General features: G+C 53.7%; 1 protein-coding gene across 5 annotated transcripts in view; it reads left to right on the top strand.

The window, feature by feature from the left end:
• SLC28A1 (solute carrier family 28 member 1) overlaps positions 1-4,946 on the top strand; it is a 62,620-nt gene extending 57,674 nt beyond the window's left edge. Inside the window, exons 18-19 of one of the 5 annotated variants that reach the window (XM_087856607.1) lie at positions 2,828-3,015; positions 4,568-4,946. In XM_087856607.1, the coding sequence (XP_087712733.1) occupies positions 2,828-3,015; positions 4,568-4,614 (235 nt within the window). In that variant the 3' untranslated portion in view covers positions 4,615-4,946. Of the gene's footprint in view, positions 1-2,827; positions 3,401-4,567 lie in introns of those variants that run through there. The other 4 variants (XM_087856608.1, XM_045813224.2, XM_045813222.2 and 1 more) reach the window with 4 other exon arrangements.
• The last annotated feature ends 13,888 nt before the right edge of the window (positions 4,947-18,834 follow it).

The following is an 18,834-nucleotide window of genomic DNA, read 5'->3' as shown; positions in this document are numbered from 1 at the left end:
GTCTTTTGTCCTTCTGGAAATTCCTCTAGTTCTTCCAAACTAAGAGGGAAGCTTGAATGCGCCGTTATTTACGTAACACTGGGAAAGAATGCTCCGACTGAGCGGTGACACTCCGTCACATGCTGGGTGCGCCTCAGCACCAGAAAGGTTAGAATGGGGAGAAGACGTGCATTCGCAAATTCCTGTAATACCATGTTTGCCTTCTCTTTATGGCTTCGTTTTCTTTGTAACTATCATTAATTCTCCCCACATTTTTAAAGAATATTATTCTTTCTTTACAAAATCCCCAACCCCAAGACCTAGTTTCTGTCGTGTCAAAGGCTCAGACACTATATCTGATTCACGTTTTTCCTGGAGACATTCCTCCTGGAGCCCCCTCAACCCCCAATTCTCCAACTCCAGCCCACTATACAGCCACTCCACCCCCACCCCCCGGGGCTTCCCTGCACTTTTCTCCTACGTGGATCCACACTTTTGGATTCCCGGTCTTTCTCTTTCTTGGTTTACTCCCTTTGGAGGAGAGAGCATACACCGGAGATAAATTTTCCAAAGCATTGCATATCTGAAAATGTCTCTCTTCTATCATTACCCTGGGTTGCTAGTTTATCAGGGAATATTTACATTTGGCAATCCTTTTCTCTCACAGTTTTGAAGATTATCCATCTGCATTCTGGCTCTCAGTGTTGATGCTGAGAAATCTGATGCCATTCATTCTGATTCTTGACCACTCGTTCATGGACTGCTTTTTCCTTTCTGGAAGCTTTTAGATAATTTCTTCAACCTTGGTGTTCTAATACCATAATGGATTTTTTTTTTTCATTCATTGTGCTGGGAATTAGGTGGGACTTTCAATTTGCAATTCCATGTCACGGAGCTCTGGGAAGTTTTAGATCGTTTCTTGGGTCATTTCCTCTTCTCTCTTCCTGGAACTATTATTCGAATGTTGGACCCTCTGGGTTTACCTTCTACTTTTCTTACCTTTCTTCTTTGTGGTTTTGTTTGCTTTCTGGAAATTGTCCCTTAAGCTTATCTTCCAATTGTTCTATCAACTTGTTTCTTGCCACCATAATTTAAATTTAAAAAGCTTTTTCTTTATGATTAGATTGTCTTTGTCTTTAACATCTTTCTGTTTCAGGGATGTGATATCGTTCGTTACCTCTGCCCGCAAGGACATCAAAGGTTCTCAGGCTTTTTTCTCTGCCCATCTGCCTTGTCTCTGGACTCTCCACTCCTTCCTGCTATGTTTTGTTTGTTTTTACTTCTGTCTTCCATATTGGGTGCTTTCCTCAGATATCCGGTGATCCTTTGTTTTTCTTTCATTCATAACAAAGAGGTTCTGAAAAGTTCCTTGAGCACTGGGGGCTTCGAGGGATGAGGCTGGGGTGGGTCTGACTGTGGGGTGAATGAGCCGGGATCATACATTTGGGAACACCCAAATAGCAGTAATGAGAGATCTGGTTTGGGGGGGGGGCAGGGGAGGTATTATGTTTCTCTAGAGAGGAACATCCAGTTTCCTGCCTGAGGGGTATACACAGGGTGGGGAGAATCCTCCGAATAGAATAGCACAAAGCAGGAAGAGGCAGTTCTCGACATTCAGTGTATAAACCTCCCACTTAATCCTTCTGTTAAAATACAGTGCCTCGCTCTTCCCCTCAGCGCCCTGAGGTGACCTCTGAAAATGGTTTGCTATTCAAATCTTTGTGTTCTTTTTAAGAACACACGTGAAACTGCCCAGGCCATCAAGGGTACGCAGATCCGAAAAGCCACCAAGTATCTGAAGGATGTCACTTTGCAGAAGCAGCGTGTGCCATTCTGTCCCTCTGAGGATGGAGCTGGGAGGCGCGCCCAGGCCAAACAGCGGGGCTGCACACAGGGTCGGTGGCCCCAAAAAAGTGCGGAATTTTTACAGCACACACTTAAAAATGCAGAGAGTCTTGCTGAACATAAAGGTTTAGATGTAGATTCCCTGGCCGTGGAGCACATCCAGGAGAAGAAAGCCTCCAAGACGCGGCGTAGGGCTCAGGGTCTGATTAACCCACACGTGAGCTCTCCCTGCCACGTGGAGCCATCCTTACTGAGGAAGACCAGATTGTTCCTAAACCAATAAAGGAGGTGACGCAGAAGAAAAAGATATCCCAGGAGAAACTGAAGAAACGAAAACTTATGGCCCAGGAGTAAATTCTGCATAGAATAAATGCAAAAAAAATATAAAAATTCGGTGCCTCTTCCCCTCCACTTGCCTGTTTCCCTGATTCAATCTCAGAATAAAAGTGCACGTTCCTGGGGTGGGGGAGGGGCAGCCACCTGGCTCTGGGGAGTGGTGGTGGAGGGGCCCGGGGCTCTCAGGGCTTTCCACCAGGCCTCCTGTCTCAAGTCCCACCTCCGCTCCATCTTTGGCAGTAGCCGGTGTTTTCGGTTCCTCGGTGTTGCACTATCTTGGCGTTGGCTGCCCCCCTCCTTCTGCTCCTCATCTTCCAAACCTTTGTTAACATCTCTTCTCTCTATCGTTGCTGCTCTTTCTCTTTGTCCTTCTCGGTTGATACATCTTTTATTTCTCCAGTCTCTTTTTAGTGGGGTTTTGAGAGAAAACGGTGCTGAATGCCTGTGCTCAGTCCACCACACGTAACTGGCAGACCCCGAGTCTCCTCGGTAGGGAGAGAACGGCGGAGCAAGGGGGGGTATGGGCTCTGGAGCCAGACAGAGCCACGCTCGAGTTCCGGCTCCATTTCTTTACGTCCCTGTGTGACCTGGGGCAAGATAATCAACCTCTCTGAGCTTCTCATTTGTCATTTGTAAAATGAAAATACTATCCCCTCTTAACTCACAGAGGCATTGCAAGCATTGACTCTGACGATGCCGGGATTTCCTCCTGGGCCTATGTGAGTGCGAGGCCATGCTCCGAACCGCTGAACCAGCCTGCCTCCCTCAAGAACGGCAGGAGTCAGAGAGGGGCTTTGCTTTCAGCCTGGACCCAGAATGAGGAAGACACACAGCGCGCACGGAGCAACCCCCAAGGTGACTTACACTGTGAGTGGGAGATGAATGTCAGTGGTTGTAAGTCACTAAGATTCTGAGTCTGTCTCTTGTAGCAGCACAACATAATGAGAGCTGACTGATACAGCATCAGCTTATCATCCCCAGGGAGCTGTTGGTGAGGGGAGCTCAAGCCAGGTATGGTCAGCAGGTGAGGGCGCCAGGAAGTGAGGGAGATGGGCAACAGCAGTGCCCGTCACATCAGGGGCTGTATTCTTCATCAAGCAGGGGGGCAAGATGATTGAGGTATTCAATGGTGCTCATTTGCTTTGTTTTTCCCCCCTCTGGCTCCTTCAGGCAGGGAGCTAGTCCTTTGATGTTTCCTTGCCTTGAGTATTTTAGTGGTCTGAGCATTGAAGCTTCTGGAAGTCAGTGGCTCTTTTTGCCTTTTGCAATAAACTTGACTCTTTATGGAGACTCTGTGGCATATTCTGGGAGAAGGAAGAAAGGGTGGGCCTTTGAGAAGAGCAAGGAGGGAGAGGGAGAGGTTTTCACTGCAGAAGGGAAAGGGGCAGTATGTAATTCGAGAGGGGAGGGTGGGGACAGGTTCCATGCCTCATTCTAGACAGTGTCCAGGAGCTGACAAGGCCTTGGAAGGCAGTGGCTGCCGGGTACACTCGGCAGGGTGGACCTGAGACACAAGGCTCGCACCTCTCCCCCACAATCCCTACACCCCAAGGGCTGCTCCAAATCCACCGAGCCCTAGAGCCTGAGGGGCACGAGGGCTGGATAGTCCTGCAGTCACTGGTGTGACCGGAGGGGCCAGCCCCAGGCTCTGGTACTAAGACTCTGGGACCTTGACGAAATACTGAGGTTGGGGGGAGGGAAGCTCAGTGATATTCCTGAGATTGAATTTCTTGCTAGCTCAGTGGGATAGTGGCCTGGAGTCAGATTTCAATTGAATTAGAGAAAATAAAGAAATATGCCAAACCACTACAGCTTTGCAATCCCTCAGGCAGCCCCTAACCACACGGCTCCCTCCCATGCCCGCCAGCGAGCAGGCAGCTCCCAGCACGGCACGCTCCGTGTGACCCAGAGTCCGGGGTTACGTGTGCCCTCCGTCCAGGAGTGGGTGCCCACCAGTTGTGTTCCCCTGGCCGAGGCCTCCCCTATCCTCCATCCTGAGGTCCTGCCGGAATGGGCCATCAGAGGGAGGCGGGGAAGCAGGAACCTAGTTCTGCAAGCAGGGGAGGCGGTGTGTACCCAGTGGTGGGCATGTGGCATGGGCTGGGGCACCCTTTCACACAGTGGCCCATCAACCCACCATGCAGCAGTGAGCAGGCTGACTCATCTTCAGCTCTGGTGTGACCAGGCAGGACCCTTCCCAGGGGCCCCTCATCTCTCTCAGCCGCTGCCTGCCAGGCCCGTTGATGGTGAGACCCACCCGACACCGCCCTGGATACCAGCCGGGCTGGGTAAGGGCACCTGGGTGGCTAAGAAGCAGATGACCCCGTGGTGCTTTCAGGCAAAGTGCCAGCTCCTCATCCCAGCTCATGAGGGTCGTGACCCGTGACACTCCTCATTTCATCTCTAGCACTTCCCAGAACATCACATTCCCTGTCGCAGCTCCAGCCCCACTGAGATGCTTCCAGGCCCTTGAAGGAGTCACCTTCTCTCCTGCCTGTGGCTCTTCTGCACGCTGCTCCAGATGCTCGAACACGCCCTTCTCTCGCCTGGTTCACTCTTCGCCTCCCTCGGGACCCAACTCCTACTCGTCCCTCAGGACCCAGCTCTAGGAAGCCCTCTGCATCCCCAAGTCTGGACTGGGAATCTCTTCCAGGCTTCGCATAGCACCCTGATTTCCTAACTTGGTCCTTGCCATATCTGTTGTATGGGATTGCTTAACTGGCCCCGAGGCTAGACTGTAAGCTCTTGGACACAAAAATTGTATCCATTCTGTTTATCATGGTATCTTCAGTACCTGCTGTCTGATGGGGGAGGAAGGAAAGGGGAGGGAAGGAGAGAGGAGGGGAGTGGTGGGGAGGATAAGGAAGGTTGTTGTCACCCTCTTTGCGTTGCCCACAAGCCTTGAGACTTCCTTGCCTTTGAAGCTCCTCGGTGAGGAAGCCTGGCGCCCCGCCCGGATGGCAGTTCGGTTGGGTGGGTAAGGAAGCTCTTTGCCTGGAAGCAATCCATGGAAGTCTCCCGTTCCGGACTTGGGACAGGCCGGGGTGCAGATACCCAGGAGAGCTGGAAGTTGCATGGCTGGAGGGAAATTTCAACAGCAGCCAAGCAGAAAAAGAAAGGTCACAGCTGAGTGCAAAGCCTGTGTGTGCAAGCTGCAGGAGGAGCAGGAAATGCCCCGGGGGCAGGAGCAGTTCGGATGAGATGGGAAACCAGCAGAGACTGCCTGCTCACCCCAGTAACTGCTTCCTCCTCTTGTTGTAATGAGCGGTTGACTAAACATGTAGCTCCCAGAATAAACTCAACATTTCCTGGCCTCCCTTGCAGCTAGACATGGCCACGTGACTAAATCTTGGCCAATGAGATGAAAGAGACATGTTGCACGACTTCTGAAAAGTGTCCTTAAGGGAGGGTCCATGCCCTTCTTCTAGGGTGACCAACTTCTCCTGGTTTGCCTGAGACACTCCTGATTTTAGCCCTGAAAGTCCCACGTCCTGGCAAGTCCCTCAGTCCTGGGTCAGCCAGGAGAGCTGGTCACCCCACATTCGTCCTCCCTTCCTCCCTCCTCCTGGCCAGCGTGTGAGTGTGAGGGCAGCCAGCCTGGACCCACGGGGTGCGGCCATGGGCTGAGGATCACACAGGACAGGCCTGGGGGGACAGTGTTGACACCTCGACTCTGGGTGACTCAAATTGTCCTGAGTCTGAATCACTGATTATTCCCTCTGAGCTTGGTTTACTCGAGAGAAAAATAAACGTCTGTGTTGTTTAAACTTCTGTTATGTGGGCTTTTCTGCCCCTGGTAGCTACACCCAATCTGGACGGCATAGAAGTAGGACGAGAGCTTGCTGGACGCTGGGGTGCTGGACACCTGCCGGGGTGCTGCCAGTCACACGGGTGGCGAGGAGGGGTTCGGCCTGAAAGTGTTCAATGTCTTGAACATTGAGGTGCCTCCGGGCCTGCCCCCCACCACCCGGGAGTCTGGGGGAGTTTCTGCCTCCCCCCTCACAGAAGGCTTCAGTGGTTCCTGCTCTTGTTTCCCTTGATAAAATGATTCCCTTCCTAGAAAGCAATTTGAAAGCCAAGGGTTCTTAAAGGAATGGTGGCCGCCCGCCCTGTGTCCTGCTCCGCCCCTCCTCCTCCTCCCAGTCATTTAGCCACTTCTTGTCCACCCACATGTGAACCGCGCAAAATCCGTTCAGACACAGAAATAATAAGGAACATAGAGACCACAAAGAGAAAGGACATTAAATCCTAGAAAAAGTTGCATAAGCCTAATCTCCCCAGGAGAAACCTGGCCCCAGATGGTGTTGCTGGCAACAGCCATGCATGGGACTTGCTGCTACGGGGACTTCTCTGGGGCCACCTTGGGAAGGGAACCTACGCCCCAGGCTGTTGCGTCATGCCCCAGGGACTTTGTTCCGAACAAAGCATCCCTGTTCCTGGAATACAGCCTTCGGGTGCACCTGCATGGCCCTGGAACTGCCTGGGTCTGAGGATGAGACTCGGGGGTGGGCTGCCAGGCCAGGGATGAGCCAACCAGCAGGGTTATGTGCAGATGCAGATTTAGTGAGCCTGGGAGTCAGGATCCCCTTCTGGCCCACTCTCGGGTGATCTGGAAGCTCCCAGCAGAACCCAGTACTGGAGGACTGATGGGGGCCCAGGCACCCAAGGCAGGTGGCGAAGAACAGGGAGTTTTGGAGGCACATGCAGGTTAGCAGAGCTGGGCGGGCTTTCCCAGCCTAATTCTTGAAGAGAGGGCTTTGTCGTGTCTCATCTTGACCATGTCCTGTCTGTGCCTCAGTTTCCCCTTGTGCAGTTTGGGGAAATCATGAAGCTTACTTCATGGATATGGTGAGGCAGGGAGCAAAGACTCAGTCCAACATCGATTTTGGGGTGGCTAAGCTGGTGTTCGGCCAGGTCCTCTCTCGAGGTTACAGTTAAGCTGTGGGTCAGGGTCGCACCCCTTTGAAGGTCTGCTGGGGGCTGGCGGATCCAGGCCCAATATGGCTCATTCACAAGGCTTTGGCAAGAGGCCTCAGTGCTCTCTACACGGACCTCTCCCTAGAGCTCTTTGAGTACCTTCCCCACATGGCAGCTGACTTCGTCCAGAGTGAGTGATCGAGAGTGAGGACAAGGTGAAAGCCACAATGACTTACATGACCTAGCCTTGGAGTCCCCCGCTGTCATTTCTGCAGTATCCTAGTGGTTACCTAGGCCGACCCTATTTAATGTTGGAGGGACTACCAAGGATGTGAATTTCAGAAGGTGGGGATCATTGGGGCCACCTTGGAAGCTGGTACCACAAGGATCTCAGCGGGCTGCTAAACCAATCCTCGAACCACCTGTAGCCTGACTTCTTGTGAGGTGAGGTAAGAAGTCCTATCAGTAGTATACTACTTGTAGCCCAAAGCGTCCGCTATCTCTTTGCCGAAGTTCTTTTTTTGCTTAGGGCAGCCAGAGTTGGACTCCGTGACTTGCACCCAAAGCCCTTGTCTGATACCAGAGAGGAAGCCTAGACCATCAGTATGGTTTGGGGGAGAGAGAAAGGCAGGCTCCCGGGCTGGAGGTACCCTCAGTGACTCTCGCTCCGGACCTCACAAATCCGACGGGTCCTCCAGGTTCAAGAACAAGCCCTGTGAGGCGAGAGAAAGCCTGGTTTTTATACACCTGAAGAGTCACGGTTAATTAAAAACGCAAAGAAAAATGCTTCGCGGTAATGGTTCGACGGGTGCTGCCTGCTCCTCCAGTGAGCTTTGGGCCTGAGTCTCTGTGGAGGGACAGAATCTTCTCCTTGCTTTTCTCCCGCGATCCCCTGCTCAAGTTTGGCATTGGGTTAACTCCAGCAGAGGTCCTTAGGCTCCGGCCCTCACATGGCCAGCAAGCAGGACACTCTCTGAAGTCACCCCCGTGGGCCAGGACAACACTGAATTTACACAAGTCCAGTCTCCTACCGAAGGTAGGTCAGCAATCAGGATTCCCTGTGCTCCTTGTCCCCTTCATGTGGGCTCTGGCAAGCTTTCACTCTTCAGAAGGAAGAGGGGCCTGTTTGATCTCACCCCTTCTGATCTTCTGGGTCAGCTGCAGCTGGCGGCATGGAGAAGGGTGGCCCGCAGAAGCTGGCACAGCCTCACTGCCAGGCCCGCTGATTATGTGCTGGGGAAGAGCGTCCTGCCCCCAGCCGCACTCTGTATTCTGCTGGGTCCCCAGGCACGCGGGGAGATTGTAGAGCCGGCGGCTACGGGGTGGACAATTCTCTAGGCTCATCTTCTTCCAATCCCCGACTCCCCTACAACTCAGAGACGCTGTAGGCGAGCGGGAAAGGGAATCATTTCTTAGGAGCAAGGACTGTCTGGCGCTGATCTGCATCTCTGTACCAATCAATGGCTTGGCGAAGGGGTGGAGGGGGAGAGAACACAGCAGACTCGGGGGTCCTGACTGCCCCACGCCCACAGTGTGACCCTGGACAACTCCCCTCCTGACAAGCCGTGGTCTCCTTCTTTGAAAAGAGAGGACACTGAATCCCAAGATGTTAGATCTACGAAGGACAGGGAAATTCATCTGGGGGCGGAGCGCGGGAGGTGGAAGGCGGTTCGCCGAAGGCCCAGCTATAAATAGCTTGAACAACAGAAGTGCATTACACCGGCTAACAAGGAGTTCAGCTGCGGGGCGGGTCCAGCTGTGGGAGGACACTCGGGACAGCAAGGACACAGGCTCTCTCCATCTTTCCACCTGCTGTCCCCAGGTGCTGGCAGCTTGCCCGCATGCGGGCCAGGTGGCCGTTTCTGCTCGGCGCGCCCAGCCACTCCAGAGGCGGAGGACAGCGAGACGCCTCTCCGTGGGTCTATTTCCAACTGAGGGAAGCTTTCCCAGAAGCCCTCTCTCCACACTGGCCCCCGACCCCCGACCCACCCCTGTAGCTGATTGACTCAGTTGTGGCAGGTGTCCGGACGAAACCAAACACCTGGGTCGGAAGGGAGTTCCCGGGATTGGCTGAAAGCAGCCGTGCACCCCCTCGGACAGGGAAGGGTCAGGTGCCGCCTGTGAAGGGGAGAGGGAAGAGGTAAGGGGAGAGGGAAGAGGTGAGGGCCGAAGGGCGGCGCGTAGGGATCCAGCCACGTCCACCACGGCTCGGCTTCTTTTGTAAGTGGAGCTGCGGCGAAGAGAGGTTCCCACAGGTCAAGCCCCACAGAAATTGATGGCAGTCAGGGGGCGAATGTGGTTCGGGCCCTCCGACTCGCTATTTCATCCCACCTGTTGCTTCGGACCTCTGCTTGCCTGGGCAGCCTTTTCCCTCTACCACACCTTACGTCCATGGCGGGTCTGGGACGGAATTCTCGAGAGCTTACCTGGGCCCTTGCAGTGAGTCGGCCTGCACGCCGGCAGAACTCTAAGGAGGAGCTGCTGCGGCGCAGGGGTGCAGAGCTCTCAAGGCGGACAGAAGCCAAGGTCAGATCCCACCGCTGCCTTCTCTGCTCTTCCTTGACCCAGCGGACCACCCTGGCAGCAGCGGACAGCCATACCCTCGGGGAGGACAGTGGCAGGTCCAGCCAGCCCGTCCTGTCGGTGACTCCTGTCCATCAGTGGCCAGCTGGGCAAGTGGAAACTGCTGGAGATATTTCAGGCAGAGCAGTTTTAAAGGAGGGAATTTGTTACAAAGGTGTTGGAAGGCCTGGAGGAGCACAAGCCTGACAAGGGTGTTTCCCGGGGACCAGGAAGCTGCCCCAGGAGCCCGCACAACTCATTGCTGAGCTGCTAGAGCTGCTGCCCCCACCCCCACCACTGCTGCCACCAGCCCAGCTGTGGCCACTGCTGCTCATGGGGCCAGAGCGGCTTTGCCCTTCCTCCTGCCTTCTGATCGCCTCAGCACCCCCACTGGCTGAACCCAGCCAGAAACCAGCTGCTAGTGGTTGGAGAGGGACAGAGGGAACGGAACAAGGTCCCAACATCACATGTGGATCGACAGCATGGATTTCAGAGTCAGAGAGGCCTGGGTTTATGGCCTTTTTCTGTGACAGTAGGCAAGTCACCTTCCCTGTGTGGGCTTGAGTTCACTTGTTTGTAAAATAGGAGTGATAACACATGCATCCCAGAGCACTGGTATGAAGGCTTCAAAGAAAATTATTATGAAAGCGCTCTAGCCTAGCGGCCAGAAGCCTAGAAGGGACTTGGTTCCTGACCATACCCTGCTTCTTCCTCTCACTTCAGGGCCTTTGTACTCCGTACTTTCTCTTACCTCTTCCTGTAATGTTCCTTCCTATATTTTTTATCGAATTACTTCTGACTCACCCTCCTAGTCCAGATAGGACACTTGGTTGCAAGAGACCAAAAACCGGACCCAAAGAGACTTAAGCAAAAAGCAGAAGTCATTGGCTATTAAAACTGAAAAGTCCCAGCAGAATCCTGACTTCAGGTATGGCTTGATCAAGGGCTCAACCAATAACACCAATACTCATTAACTCTGGATTAGCTCATGTGCCTACCTCTAAATCAATTTCTGTGGTCAGGGAAGTGGCACCTGCTAAATGTTCTACCCAAATAATTTGAGCTGATACCAGGGGTGACCGGTTTCCCAGAGGAAAATCGGTACAGTTATAAGGAGAGTGAATGGGTGCCAGGCAAGAAAAACAGCTCTCCACTCATGTTTCAGCTCAGGGAAAACTTCCTTGTGCTTACTGTCCTCTGTCCAAGATTAAGTCATTTCCTACCGTGATATACACTCAGAGCTCCTTGTACGTCACAGCACTTATGAGCTAGTAATTATACTCCTGTGGAATTGAATGATGCTTGCCTCCCGCCCCAGATTATGAGCTCTGTGGGGGCGGGGGCTCTTTTGTCATCATTGTATCCTCAGTATCCAACCCAGTGCCTACCCAGAACGGATGCTCCGTAGAGTCTGCACATGAAGGGATGAATCTGGAACCCTGGCTATGATGAGGCCCCGCCTGTTACCTTGACTTTTTCCAGCTGCACAGCTTTTTAGGCCAGAATCTTCCCCCTCCAACGTCTTCTCTCCCCTGCAAGCAGGCTTGGGGACACATGGGACGCAGTTCTCTAGAGAAGAGAATGACAATTTTCCCTTTGGGCGGGGGGTAAGAGGGTGGGGTGGGGGTGGTTAGACCCATAACTCTGGAGGGTGATTCAGGCCAGCAGAAGCAGCTTGATGAATCAGGAGAGGAGGCAGGGACAAGGAGGGTTACTTCGGATTAAAAGCTTTAAGAAGACTGATTCATGATCATTGCGGCTGACATGTAAAAAGCCCCAAATACTTTCGGTAACCAGTGTGCCGCTTTGCATTTAGCCTCACATTTATCCTGGGAATGGAGCAGCCCCCAGTTGCTCTGGGGAATATCATATTTCACTTTCTGCTTCTCAAGCGTCAGTGATGTTTGGCTCCTCAGTTTCCCGTATGTAACTTGTTATTAGCTGACTTTATTTTCGTGGAAACTCTTGTCCAGGAGGGACAAGTTGGCCTTTGGTGTCAGACAGGGCAGAGTTTGAAATCTGGTTGTGCCGTCTGCTATCTGTGTGACCTGGGACAAGTTACTTAACCTCTCTGAGCCTCCATTTCCTTTCCAATAACGCAACAATGATAATGCCAGCCTCGCAGGGCTTTGGGGAGATTTAGATGGGGATATCTCCATGTAGTGTGAGCTCGGGTTTAGCCTAAACTGTGGCAGAATGGTGGAAGGAGAGGAAAGGAGCACGTGTGCTGTGTGAGGGAGGAGAAGAGGGGAAGCCACAGGGCTCTGGTGTCTGTCCCTTCTGCCCAGGGTGGGCATGTGTCTGAATACCCAAGAGAAAGTCTGTGGACTGAAGTTGGAAGGGCTCCTGGCCCAGATATAAACTCTGGGAGATGCAGGGCACAGACAGTGTGGCTTCAGGGCCTAGGAAACAATGTGACACATCGTGTGTGTGTGTGTGTGTGTGTGTGTGTGTGTGTGTGTGTATGTGTGAAGGACATGCAGGGTTACCAACCAGCCTGGTTTGCCTGGGACTGGGGGTTTCCCAGGATGCAGGACTTTCAGTGTTAAAACTGGGAGGGTCTTGGGTGAACTGAGACATGGTGGTCAACCTGGAAGTGTGCCTTCCCCCACTTGCCTGGAGCCCAAAGCCCTTCAGCACCCTGAGGACTCTGGGTCTCAGCTTCCCAGCACCAGAGGTCTGCCAGGGCCCCAGAGACAGGGATAATGATGGGGTGACCTCACGACCTCACCTCAGACCGCCTGCAGACACTCCCAGAGGTCACTGGATGAACCTTTGTAGGAGGCCGAAGGCCTGCATTGGTAGAGCGGGAAAAGCCAGCAAAATGTGGTTCTGACTACCGTGGTGATCCAGGTGAGGTCTGGGAGATTTGGTTCCATATAAGGGCCACCCCAGTACCTGTCGCTTAGTGCGATTTTTGTCATTGTGTCGTCGAAGTGGTCGTTGATAGTCTAGGGCACTGCTGCTTTACTTTGAATCTGGCTACTTTGGAGAAACCTTTTATCTTAGTATCTTTTGAATTGATTTCTAAGTATCTTGGACAGAAGCTGTATTACCTGCTATTAATGATAAATGTTAGCTCCAGGCCCAGTGTCTGTTCTCTAATTTGTAAGTCATGTCTCATTGCACTTCGAGAACATCTAGTCGGCATTGGGTAACAGCAGCCATGCTTGCTGCCCTTCGATTCCATTAGTTATGCTCAAGGCAAGGACTTCTTGGTCTTAGGACACTCTTTAGAAGCAGACCCACTAAGTCCCAGCCCTGGGAAGTTCTTTAGTGCTTCACTATTAAGTATCCTGAAAGCTCTTGGCTGGAAATACATGCACTTTATTATATTAAAGAAGCATCTTTCCATTTTTAAAAGACTCTTTATAAAGGACAGGTATTGGGTTTTATTAAAGACCTGCATCAGCCCTGGTTCTAAAAAACCGTGGTGTCTTTATCTTAAAAATGGGGCAGCGTGGAGGAGCCGGCGGGGTAACAGGAACCACTTTACGGGGTTGCTATGAGGAGCAAGTGAGCTCACGAGGTGCTCACATGAGGTGCGTAGCAAGAGCCTAACACAGTCAGGTGGCAGTTGTCACCGCTGTCACAGGTCCCATCTCAGGGACGTCTTGATACTAGGCCAGGAGAGCCTGTGGCCCTGCTCCTCCCCTACTCCTCTCCTCAGGGAGGGGTGACCAACAGCCATCTCAGCCCCAGAAGCCAAATGCTTTTTAGGTAGAATTTGGCTGAGACCCACAGGGCGGCAGTGGGGAGGCTGGATGGGTTGGGCTGAGCACCCCCTGCCCCCCCCCCACCCAGGGAAAGACCCGGGGCTGGAGGACCTTGGGGATCCTAGCTGTGCACCATCCGGCTGAGTGACCTCTGCTGTCAGCTGACCCTCTGCATGCCCTCTTCCTGAGGAGATGGTCTCTGAGGACTGTCCCACCCACAGGGCCCAGGCCTGAGCCAAGGGAGCGGTGGGGAAGGCGGTGTGCCCTGGGTCCAGAGCAGTGGCAGGCGAGGACGGTCACTCCAACGTGACAACGTGAGCTGCAGGAGCAGAGCCGGTGAATTTCTCCTGGGGCACCAGATTCTTCCACACACTCCCCCATGCTTCTCTCCCCTACACACACCGGAAAAGTGCACTGTTTTAAAAAAGAGATTTATTTATTTGAGAGAGAGACAGTGCAGGGGGAGGGGCAGAGGGAGAGGGGGAGAAGCAGACTCCCTGCTGAGCGGGGTGCATGGGGCTCCAACCCAAGTCCCTGAGATCACAGCCTGATGGAAACCAAGAGCTGGACGCCTAACAGACTGAGCCACCCAGGCAGCCCAAAAGTGCACTTTTTAGAAGCGGTAGAGAGGACCAGCTACAGAATTTGTGGGGCCCAGTGCAAAATGAAAATGTGGAGCTCTTTGTTCAACAGGTATTATGATGGTGATAGCTTAGCATTAAACCAAGAGTGGGGGCCTTTCTAAGCTTGGGGCCCTGTGACCCACAGATGTCATGCCCCTGAAGCCAGCCCCGGGAGCAGGGACCGACCCCTGGGACACTCCATATTAGGAACTTGGCACAAGAAACTTTCATGGTGCGGTGGAAACCAACGGGGTAGTCATGGGGTCGTGAAAACGGAAGCCAGGGCTCCCAAGCCATGGCTTCAGCGTCCCGGCAAACCTGGTCGGGAAGGTCAAGGTGTCAGGATCAAGAGACAGTCCTAGGGGCGTCTGGGTCTGTTTTATCTGTGTTTCTGATGCTGAGCTCCCCTTGCCCTTCCTGTCTTTTGAGGAAATTAACCAATAATTATCTACTTTTGCTAAGCTACGTGGAGTTGGGTTTCTGATATTTACAATCAAATTTGGCAGTGCTAAGAACTCTGGACTTTATCCAATTGGCGGGAAAGGATCTGACCCCTGTGCCTGGGGGGAAAGGGTGGGGGCATATGGGTACTGGGGACAGAGCACTTTGTTGGAAATGAAGAAGTCTGAGATTCCAGGTCATTTTGAGGAAGGGAGTCAACATTGGGTTATTAATCCCCGACTCTAGGTGAACTACAAGTACCAAGGTCTGGAGCCAAATAGAGGAGAGAAATGCAGGTGCACACCTGCATTCTGGTGGTAGAGAACAGTGTCCTAGGGATTTATTCCCCCGCTATTCTAGCCTCTAGGGGGCGCTCCTTACCCTTCTGGCCTAAGAGTGGTCACTCAGTTTCTCCCTTATCTGAGAAAGGCTGGAATAATAAAATATACCTTACTGAAGGTGTGGGAGTACCAGGAGAGAGAAAGATAAGGAGGCCTGTGAGTCCGGAGAAGATGTCCAGGAGAGGCCTTGCATCTGGGGCTGGCTGGGTGCCCCCCTTATTCAGAAGCACAGGGGGTATCCAGGGAGTTCCTCTTCTCAATCTTTGTCCCTGGCTCGGCTCTTTCATTCTGTTTTTCTTTCCTTTTCTTTTTTGAATTTTATTTATTTGAGAGCGAGAGCATGCAAGACTGAGCATGAGCAGGGGAGGGGGAGGGGAAGAGGGAGAAGCAGACTCCCTGCTGAGCAGGGAGCCCAATGCAGGACTCGATCCCAGGACCCCAAGATCATGACCTGAGCCGAAGGCAGACCCTTAACCAACTGAGCCACCCATGCGCCCTCTTTCTATCTTTTCATCCCTTCTGGAGCTGGCATAGGGCGGGACATACCTTTTGACCAAGCAATTCAACTTTTAGGAGTCCATCCTACAGAGAAAGATATTCAAGGATATTATCCACTGCAGCTCTGTTTGTGACACCGTAACAGCTCTGCGTGTGTGTGTGTGTGTGTGTGTGTGTGTGTGTGTGTAATATATTTAACATAGAAACAGGTCTGGAAGCATATGGTCCAAACTGTTAGCAAGAGGGAAGGAAGGGGGGGGACTTTCCTTTGCCTCTGCACACTTTATGTACTCCTGCTTCATTTGATTTTTTAAAACTATTTTCCCAGCATGTATTCATGTGTAAATTATAGAATGTGTAATTTTAAAATGACATTTTTAAAAAGTCACATGATACAAAGTTTTGAAAGAGAAATTAACGTGATGAAGTCTGATGCACAGATTTGTAGGGTGTTGATCCTCATGGTGATTTCATGCCCTCCAGAGGTTTCCAGCAGGCTGGGGTGGGCCTGGAGGAAGGTGGTGTTGAATGGCCCTGGAAGAAGGCGGTGAGCTAAGGAAGGCACACGGCTCAGTAGTTCTGTGCATGTGACATCGGCTTGCATCTTTAATCTCAGTGAGATAGATGTCAGGAATCCTGGATTTATAATGGAGGAAAGCAGCCCTGGAAGACGACATAGGGCAGTGCTGGAGTTCAGACATTCCTTCCTCTGTCCCTTGTGCCACTTCCAGCCCAGTTCAATGGGGAAGGCGAGGGGAGGAGCAGAGGTCTGGGTCCCGTAGGCACAGTCTTTGAAGGGCTGACTTCTGGGTGCAAAAGGCAGTAAAGCAGGAAGGAGACCTGGCTTAGGAAGGATCAGCTTTAGTGGAAGCGGTGTGGAAACCGAGGAGATTCTGATGTTAGATAAACAAAACTGTGCAGGAACCCACACCCTCATGTCTCTAATGGGCAGAGGGGCAGGGAAGTGGGCTGTGAGCACCGCGGGGTCTCCTGGGAATGACCATGGTAGTGGGAGAGGCTGGGCCCAGGCATCTACCTGTTGGTTTGTCTCCTTTCCCAGCCGCACTGACCTTATGCTGACCCTAGGAGTAAGAACTGAAGTAGACATTTAGCTACAAGGCTGAGCCTTGTGGGGGTCCCGCAGCTCTGCCTGGGTGATGGGGGGAGCACACTGGGTGGAATGGATTGGGCGTGGTGGAGCGTGTTCTATCGCACGTGGACATTGAGGCGTCCACATGGCCGGCATGGTGGGGAGTGCCTGTCCTCCGGCGGGCCGGGGATTGTTCATGAGCTCCTCAGACACTTTCAAGCAGTGGGATTCTTTGTAGGGGCCTGGGAGGACTGGGTGAACTAATGGGTGGCACATGACAGTGAAGTTTGGGTTACTTCACTTAACTTGAAGTAACTTGGGTTACTTCAAGGGTCGATGTGTCCCTTTTCTGTCCACTGTCACCGAGGCCTGGCAGAATGGGTTTCATAGGGTGAAGTGTTCAGGGACCTCGGGGTTCAGGTTATGGCTGGGGAAGTGGGGGCAGAGTGGAATTGATGTTAGGGGCTTGAAGCATCCCAGAATGAGTTCCCGAGTGTGGAAAAAAGAGAGAGAGGTTTGCTTTCTGTGACCCCAGAAGTAGACAGATGACTCCTTTTCTGTCTGCCCCTGCATCCTTTTTAGCTTTAGGGTCTCTAAGTCTAGGTTCTCCAAATTGCAGAGCTGGAAGTCAGTGAACACTACTCCCTAGCAGGACTCTGGGAACAAAGAGGCTAAATGACCAGCTTGCCAAGGCACAGGCAGCCCGGGGAGCCAGCAGGGTGGGGGCAGGGAAAAGCAACCCCACCCCCCTCATTAGCTCAGGGCTCAAGGATTTTCAAGGAAGGCCAGGACACGGAGGTGCTCCCTGTGAAGGGAGGGACTAGGGAGGGTTGGAACAGCCTGGAGCTGGAGAAGGCAAGGTCAGTGCCCAGAGTCATCAAGGCCTGACTTCTTGGCCAGGCGGAGAGGACAGAGGGCACGCGATAGACTTTCGTGCATTCTGATGGTTCAAAGCGTTTTCTTCTTGAATAACTCTTTAGAAGGGTCCAGATTCTGCCCTGGAAATTACCTTCTAAAATCTGCAGAACAAAGGCAGTAAACACTCCACAATTTAGGTGGAATAACGGGTGATAATAAGAATCTTTTCCTGTGTCTTTCAAGACATCTTCATTGAGCCGGTGGTACTTTTATAAGGTAGGGAAGCATAAATACAATTACTGCTTAACGTGCTTAAACTTGATAATGGAGTCACGTGCCTGTGGTTTGGGCCGGCTCGGCTAGTAAAGAGGGCTAACAGCACCAAGCCGCTCTCGGGTTACCCTGCCTTACTGCTCAGCAGCCGACGGGAAACCGCCCGGTGGGCACCTCGGCCCGGAAGACTGCGGCGGGAGGGGCGCCGGGGCTGCGGATCTTGGGTTCCCTAGCGTTCTGGCGCTCGCGCCGCGCAGGGGACCCGGCACCTGAGCCTGGGCCGCACTCCCAGCGCCAGGGCAGGGACTCCAGTCCGAAGTTCGCCTCCGGGGCTTCACAGTAGCCGGCCCGAGGCGCAAGCGGCGGCATCTCGGGGTCGCTGCAGGGCCGCGTTAGGAAAGGTGTGGACGGCTGGAGAGGAAAGGAAGGGATCGGCCTCGCCGGGGTCTCCCCGGACCGGGAGTCGCAAGAAGGGCGGGAGTGGGGGCAGGCCCGAGGTGGGCCGCTCGGGGGGTGTGCGATGGACACCCAGGGGCGTCGTCCTCCACACGACTGGGGCTGGAGCCTCAGGCACAGAGAGGTTACGAGACTCGCCCAAGGTCACACAGCGAGCTGCTAGTGTGTGTGTGTGTGTGGGGGGAGTGCGGTTCTGACAACGCGTCTGGCAGCCTCACAGGCCCCACTGTGCACGGCGGACGCCGCGTTGTGCCCGCAAGCAAGGAGACTTTGGGGTACCGGGCGCCAGGTGAGAGGACGGCGACCCCCGCCTGCCTCGAAAACGTGGTTTTCCAGTGCAGCGGCCGCCGGGTCGCCTGGGCAGTCTGGCGTTGGCGTTCCACGTCGTGGCGCGCGAGGGAGCGCACGGGGCACTGCGGCCCTGGGGATAACGCCTGGACCCCACCAGCCCGGGACCCGGGGTGCGGGAGGCTTCCTTGCCCTCCGGCCACCACCCCAAACGGAGGTCCGCCGGCCTCGTTAATGAATGAGAGGTCCAAGGCGCAGCGCTAGTGACATGACCCAAGTCACGCAGCTGCTAAATTACGGAGCCGGGATTCGAACCAACGGTCCGGATTTTTGGGGCCTCGGGCCCGAGGTGGCTGTGTGTCCCTGGGCGAGTCCATTCCCTCCTCCCCGCAGCGGGGCCGCGCATGCCCAGTCTCCGGCGGCGCCGGGAGGTGGCGGCGGGCGCCCCAGCTGCTTTGCATTGACGCCAGCACCCGCTGGAGGTCACCGCTGGGGGCTGGGCGCGGCGTGCTGCCGGCAAGACCCGGCCCGGAGCACGGAGCCGGAGCCGCGCCGCCGGCAGCTCCCCGGTGAGCGCAGCCGCTTCAGCGTTTCTCGACGGCGCGGCCCGA

This window comes from Ursus americanus, chromosome 28 (genome assembly GCF_024610735.1).
Source record: "Ursus americanus isolate L20-20 chromosome 28, mUrsAme1.1.p, whole genome shotgun sequence".
Lineage (NCBI taxonomy): Eukaryota > Metazoa > Chordata > Mammalia > Carnivora > Ursidae > Ursus > Ursus americanus.
This window is presented reverse-complemented; position numbering and strand designations above follow the sequence as displayed.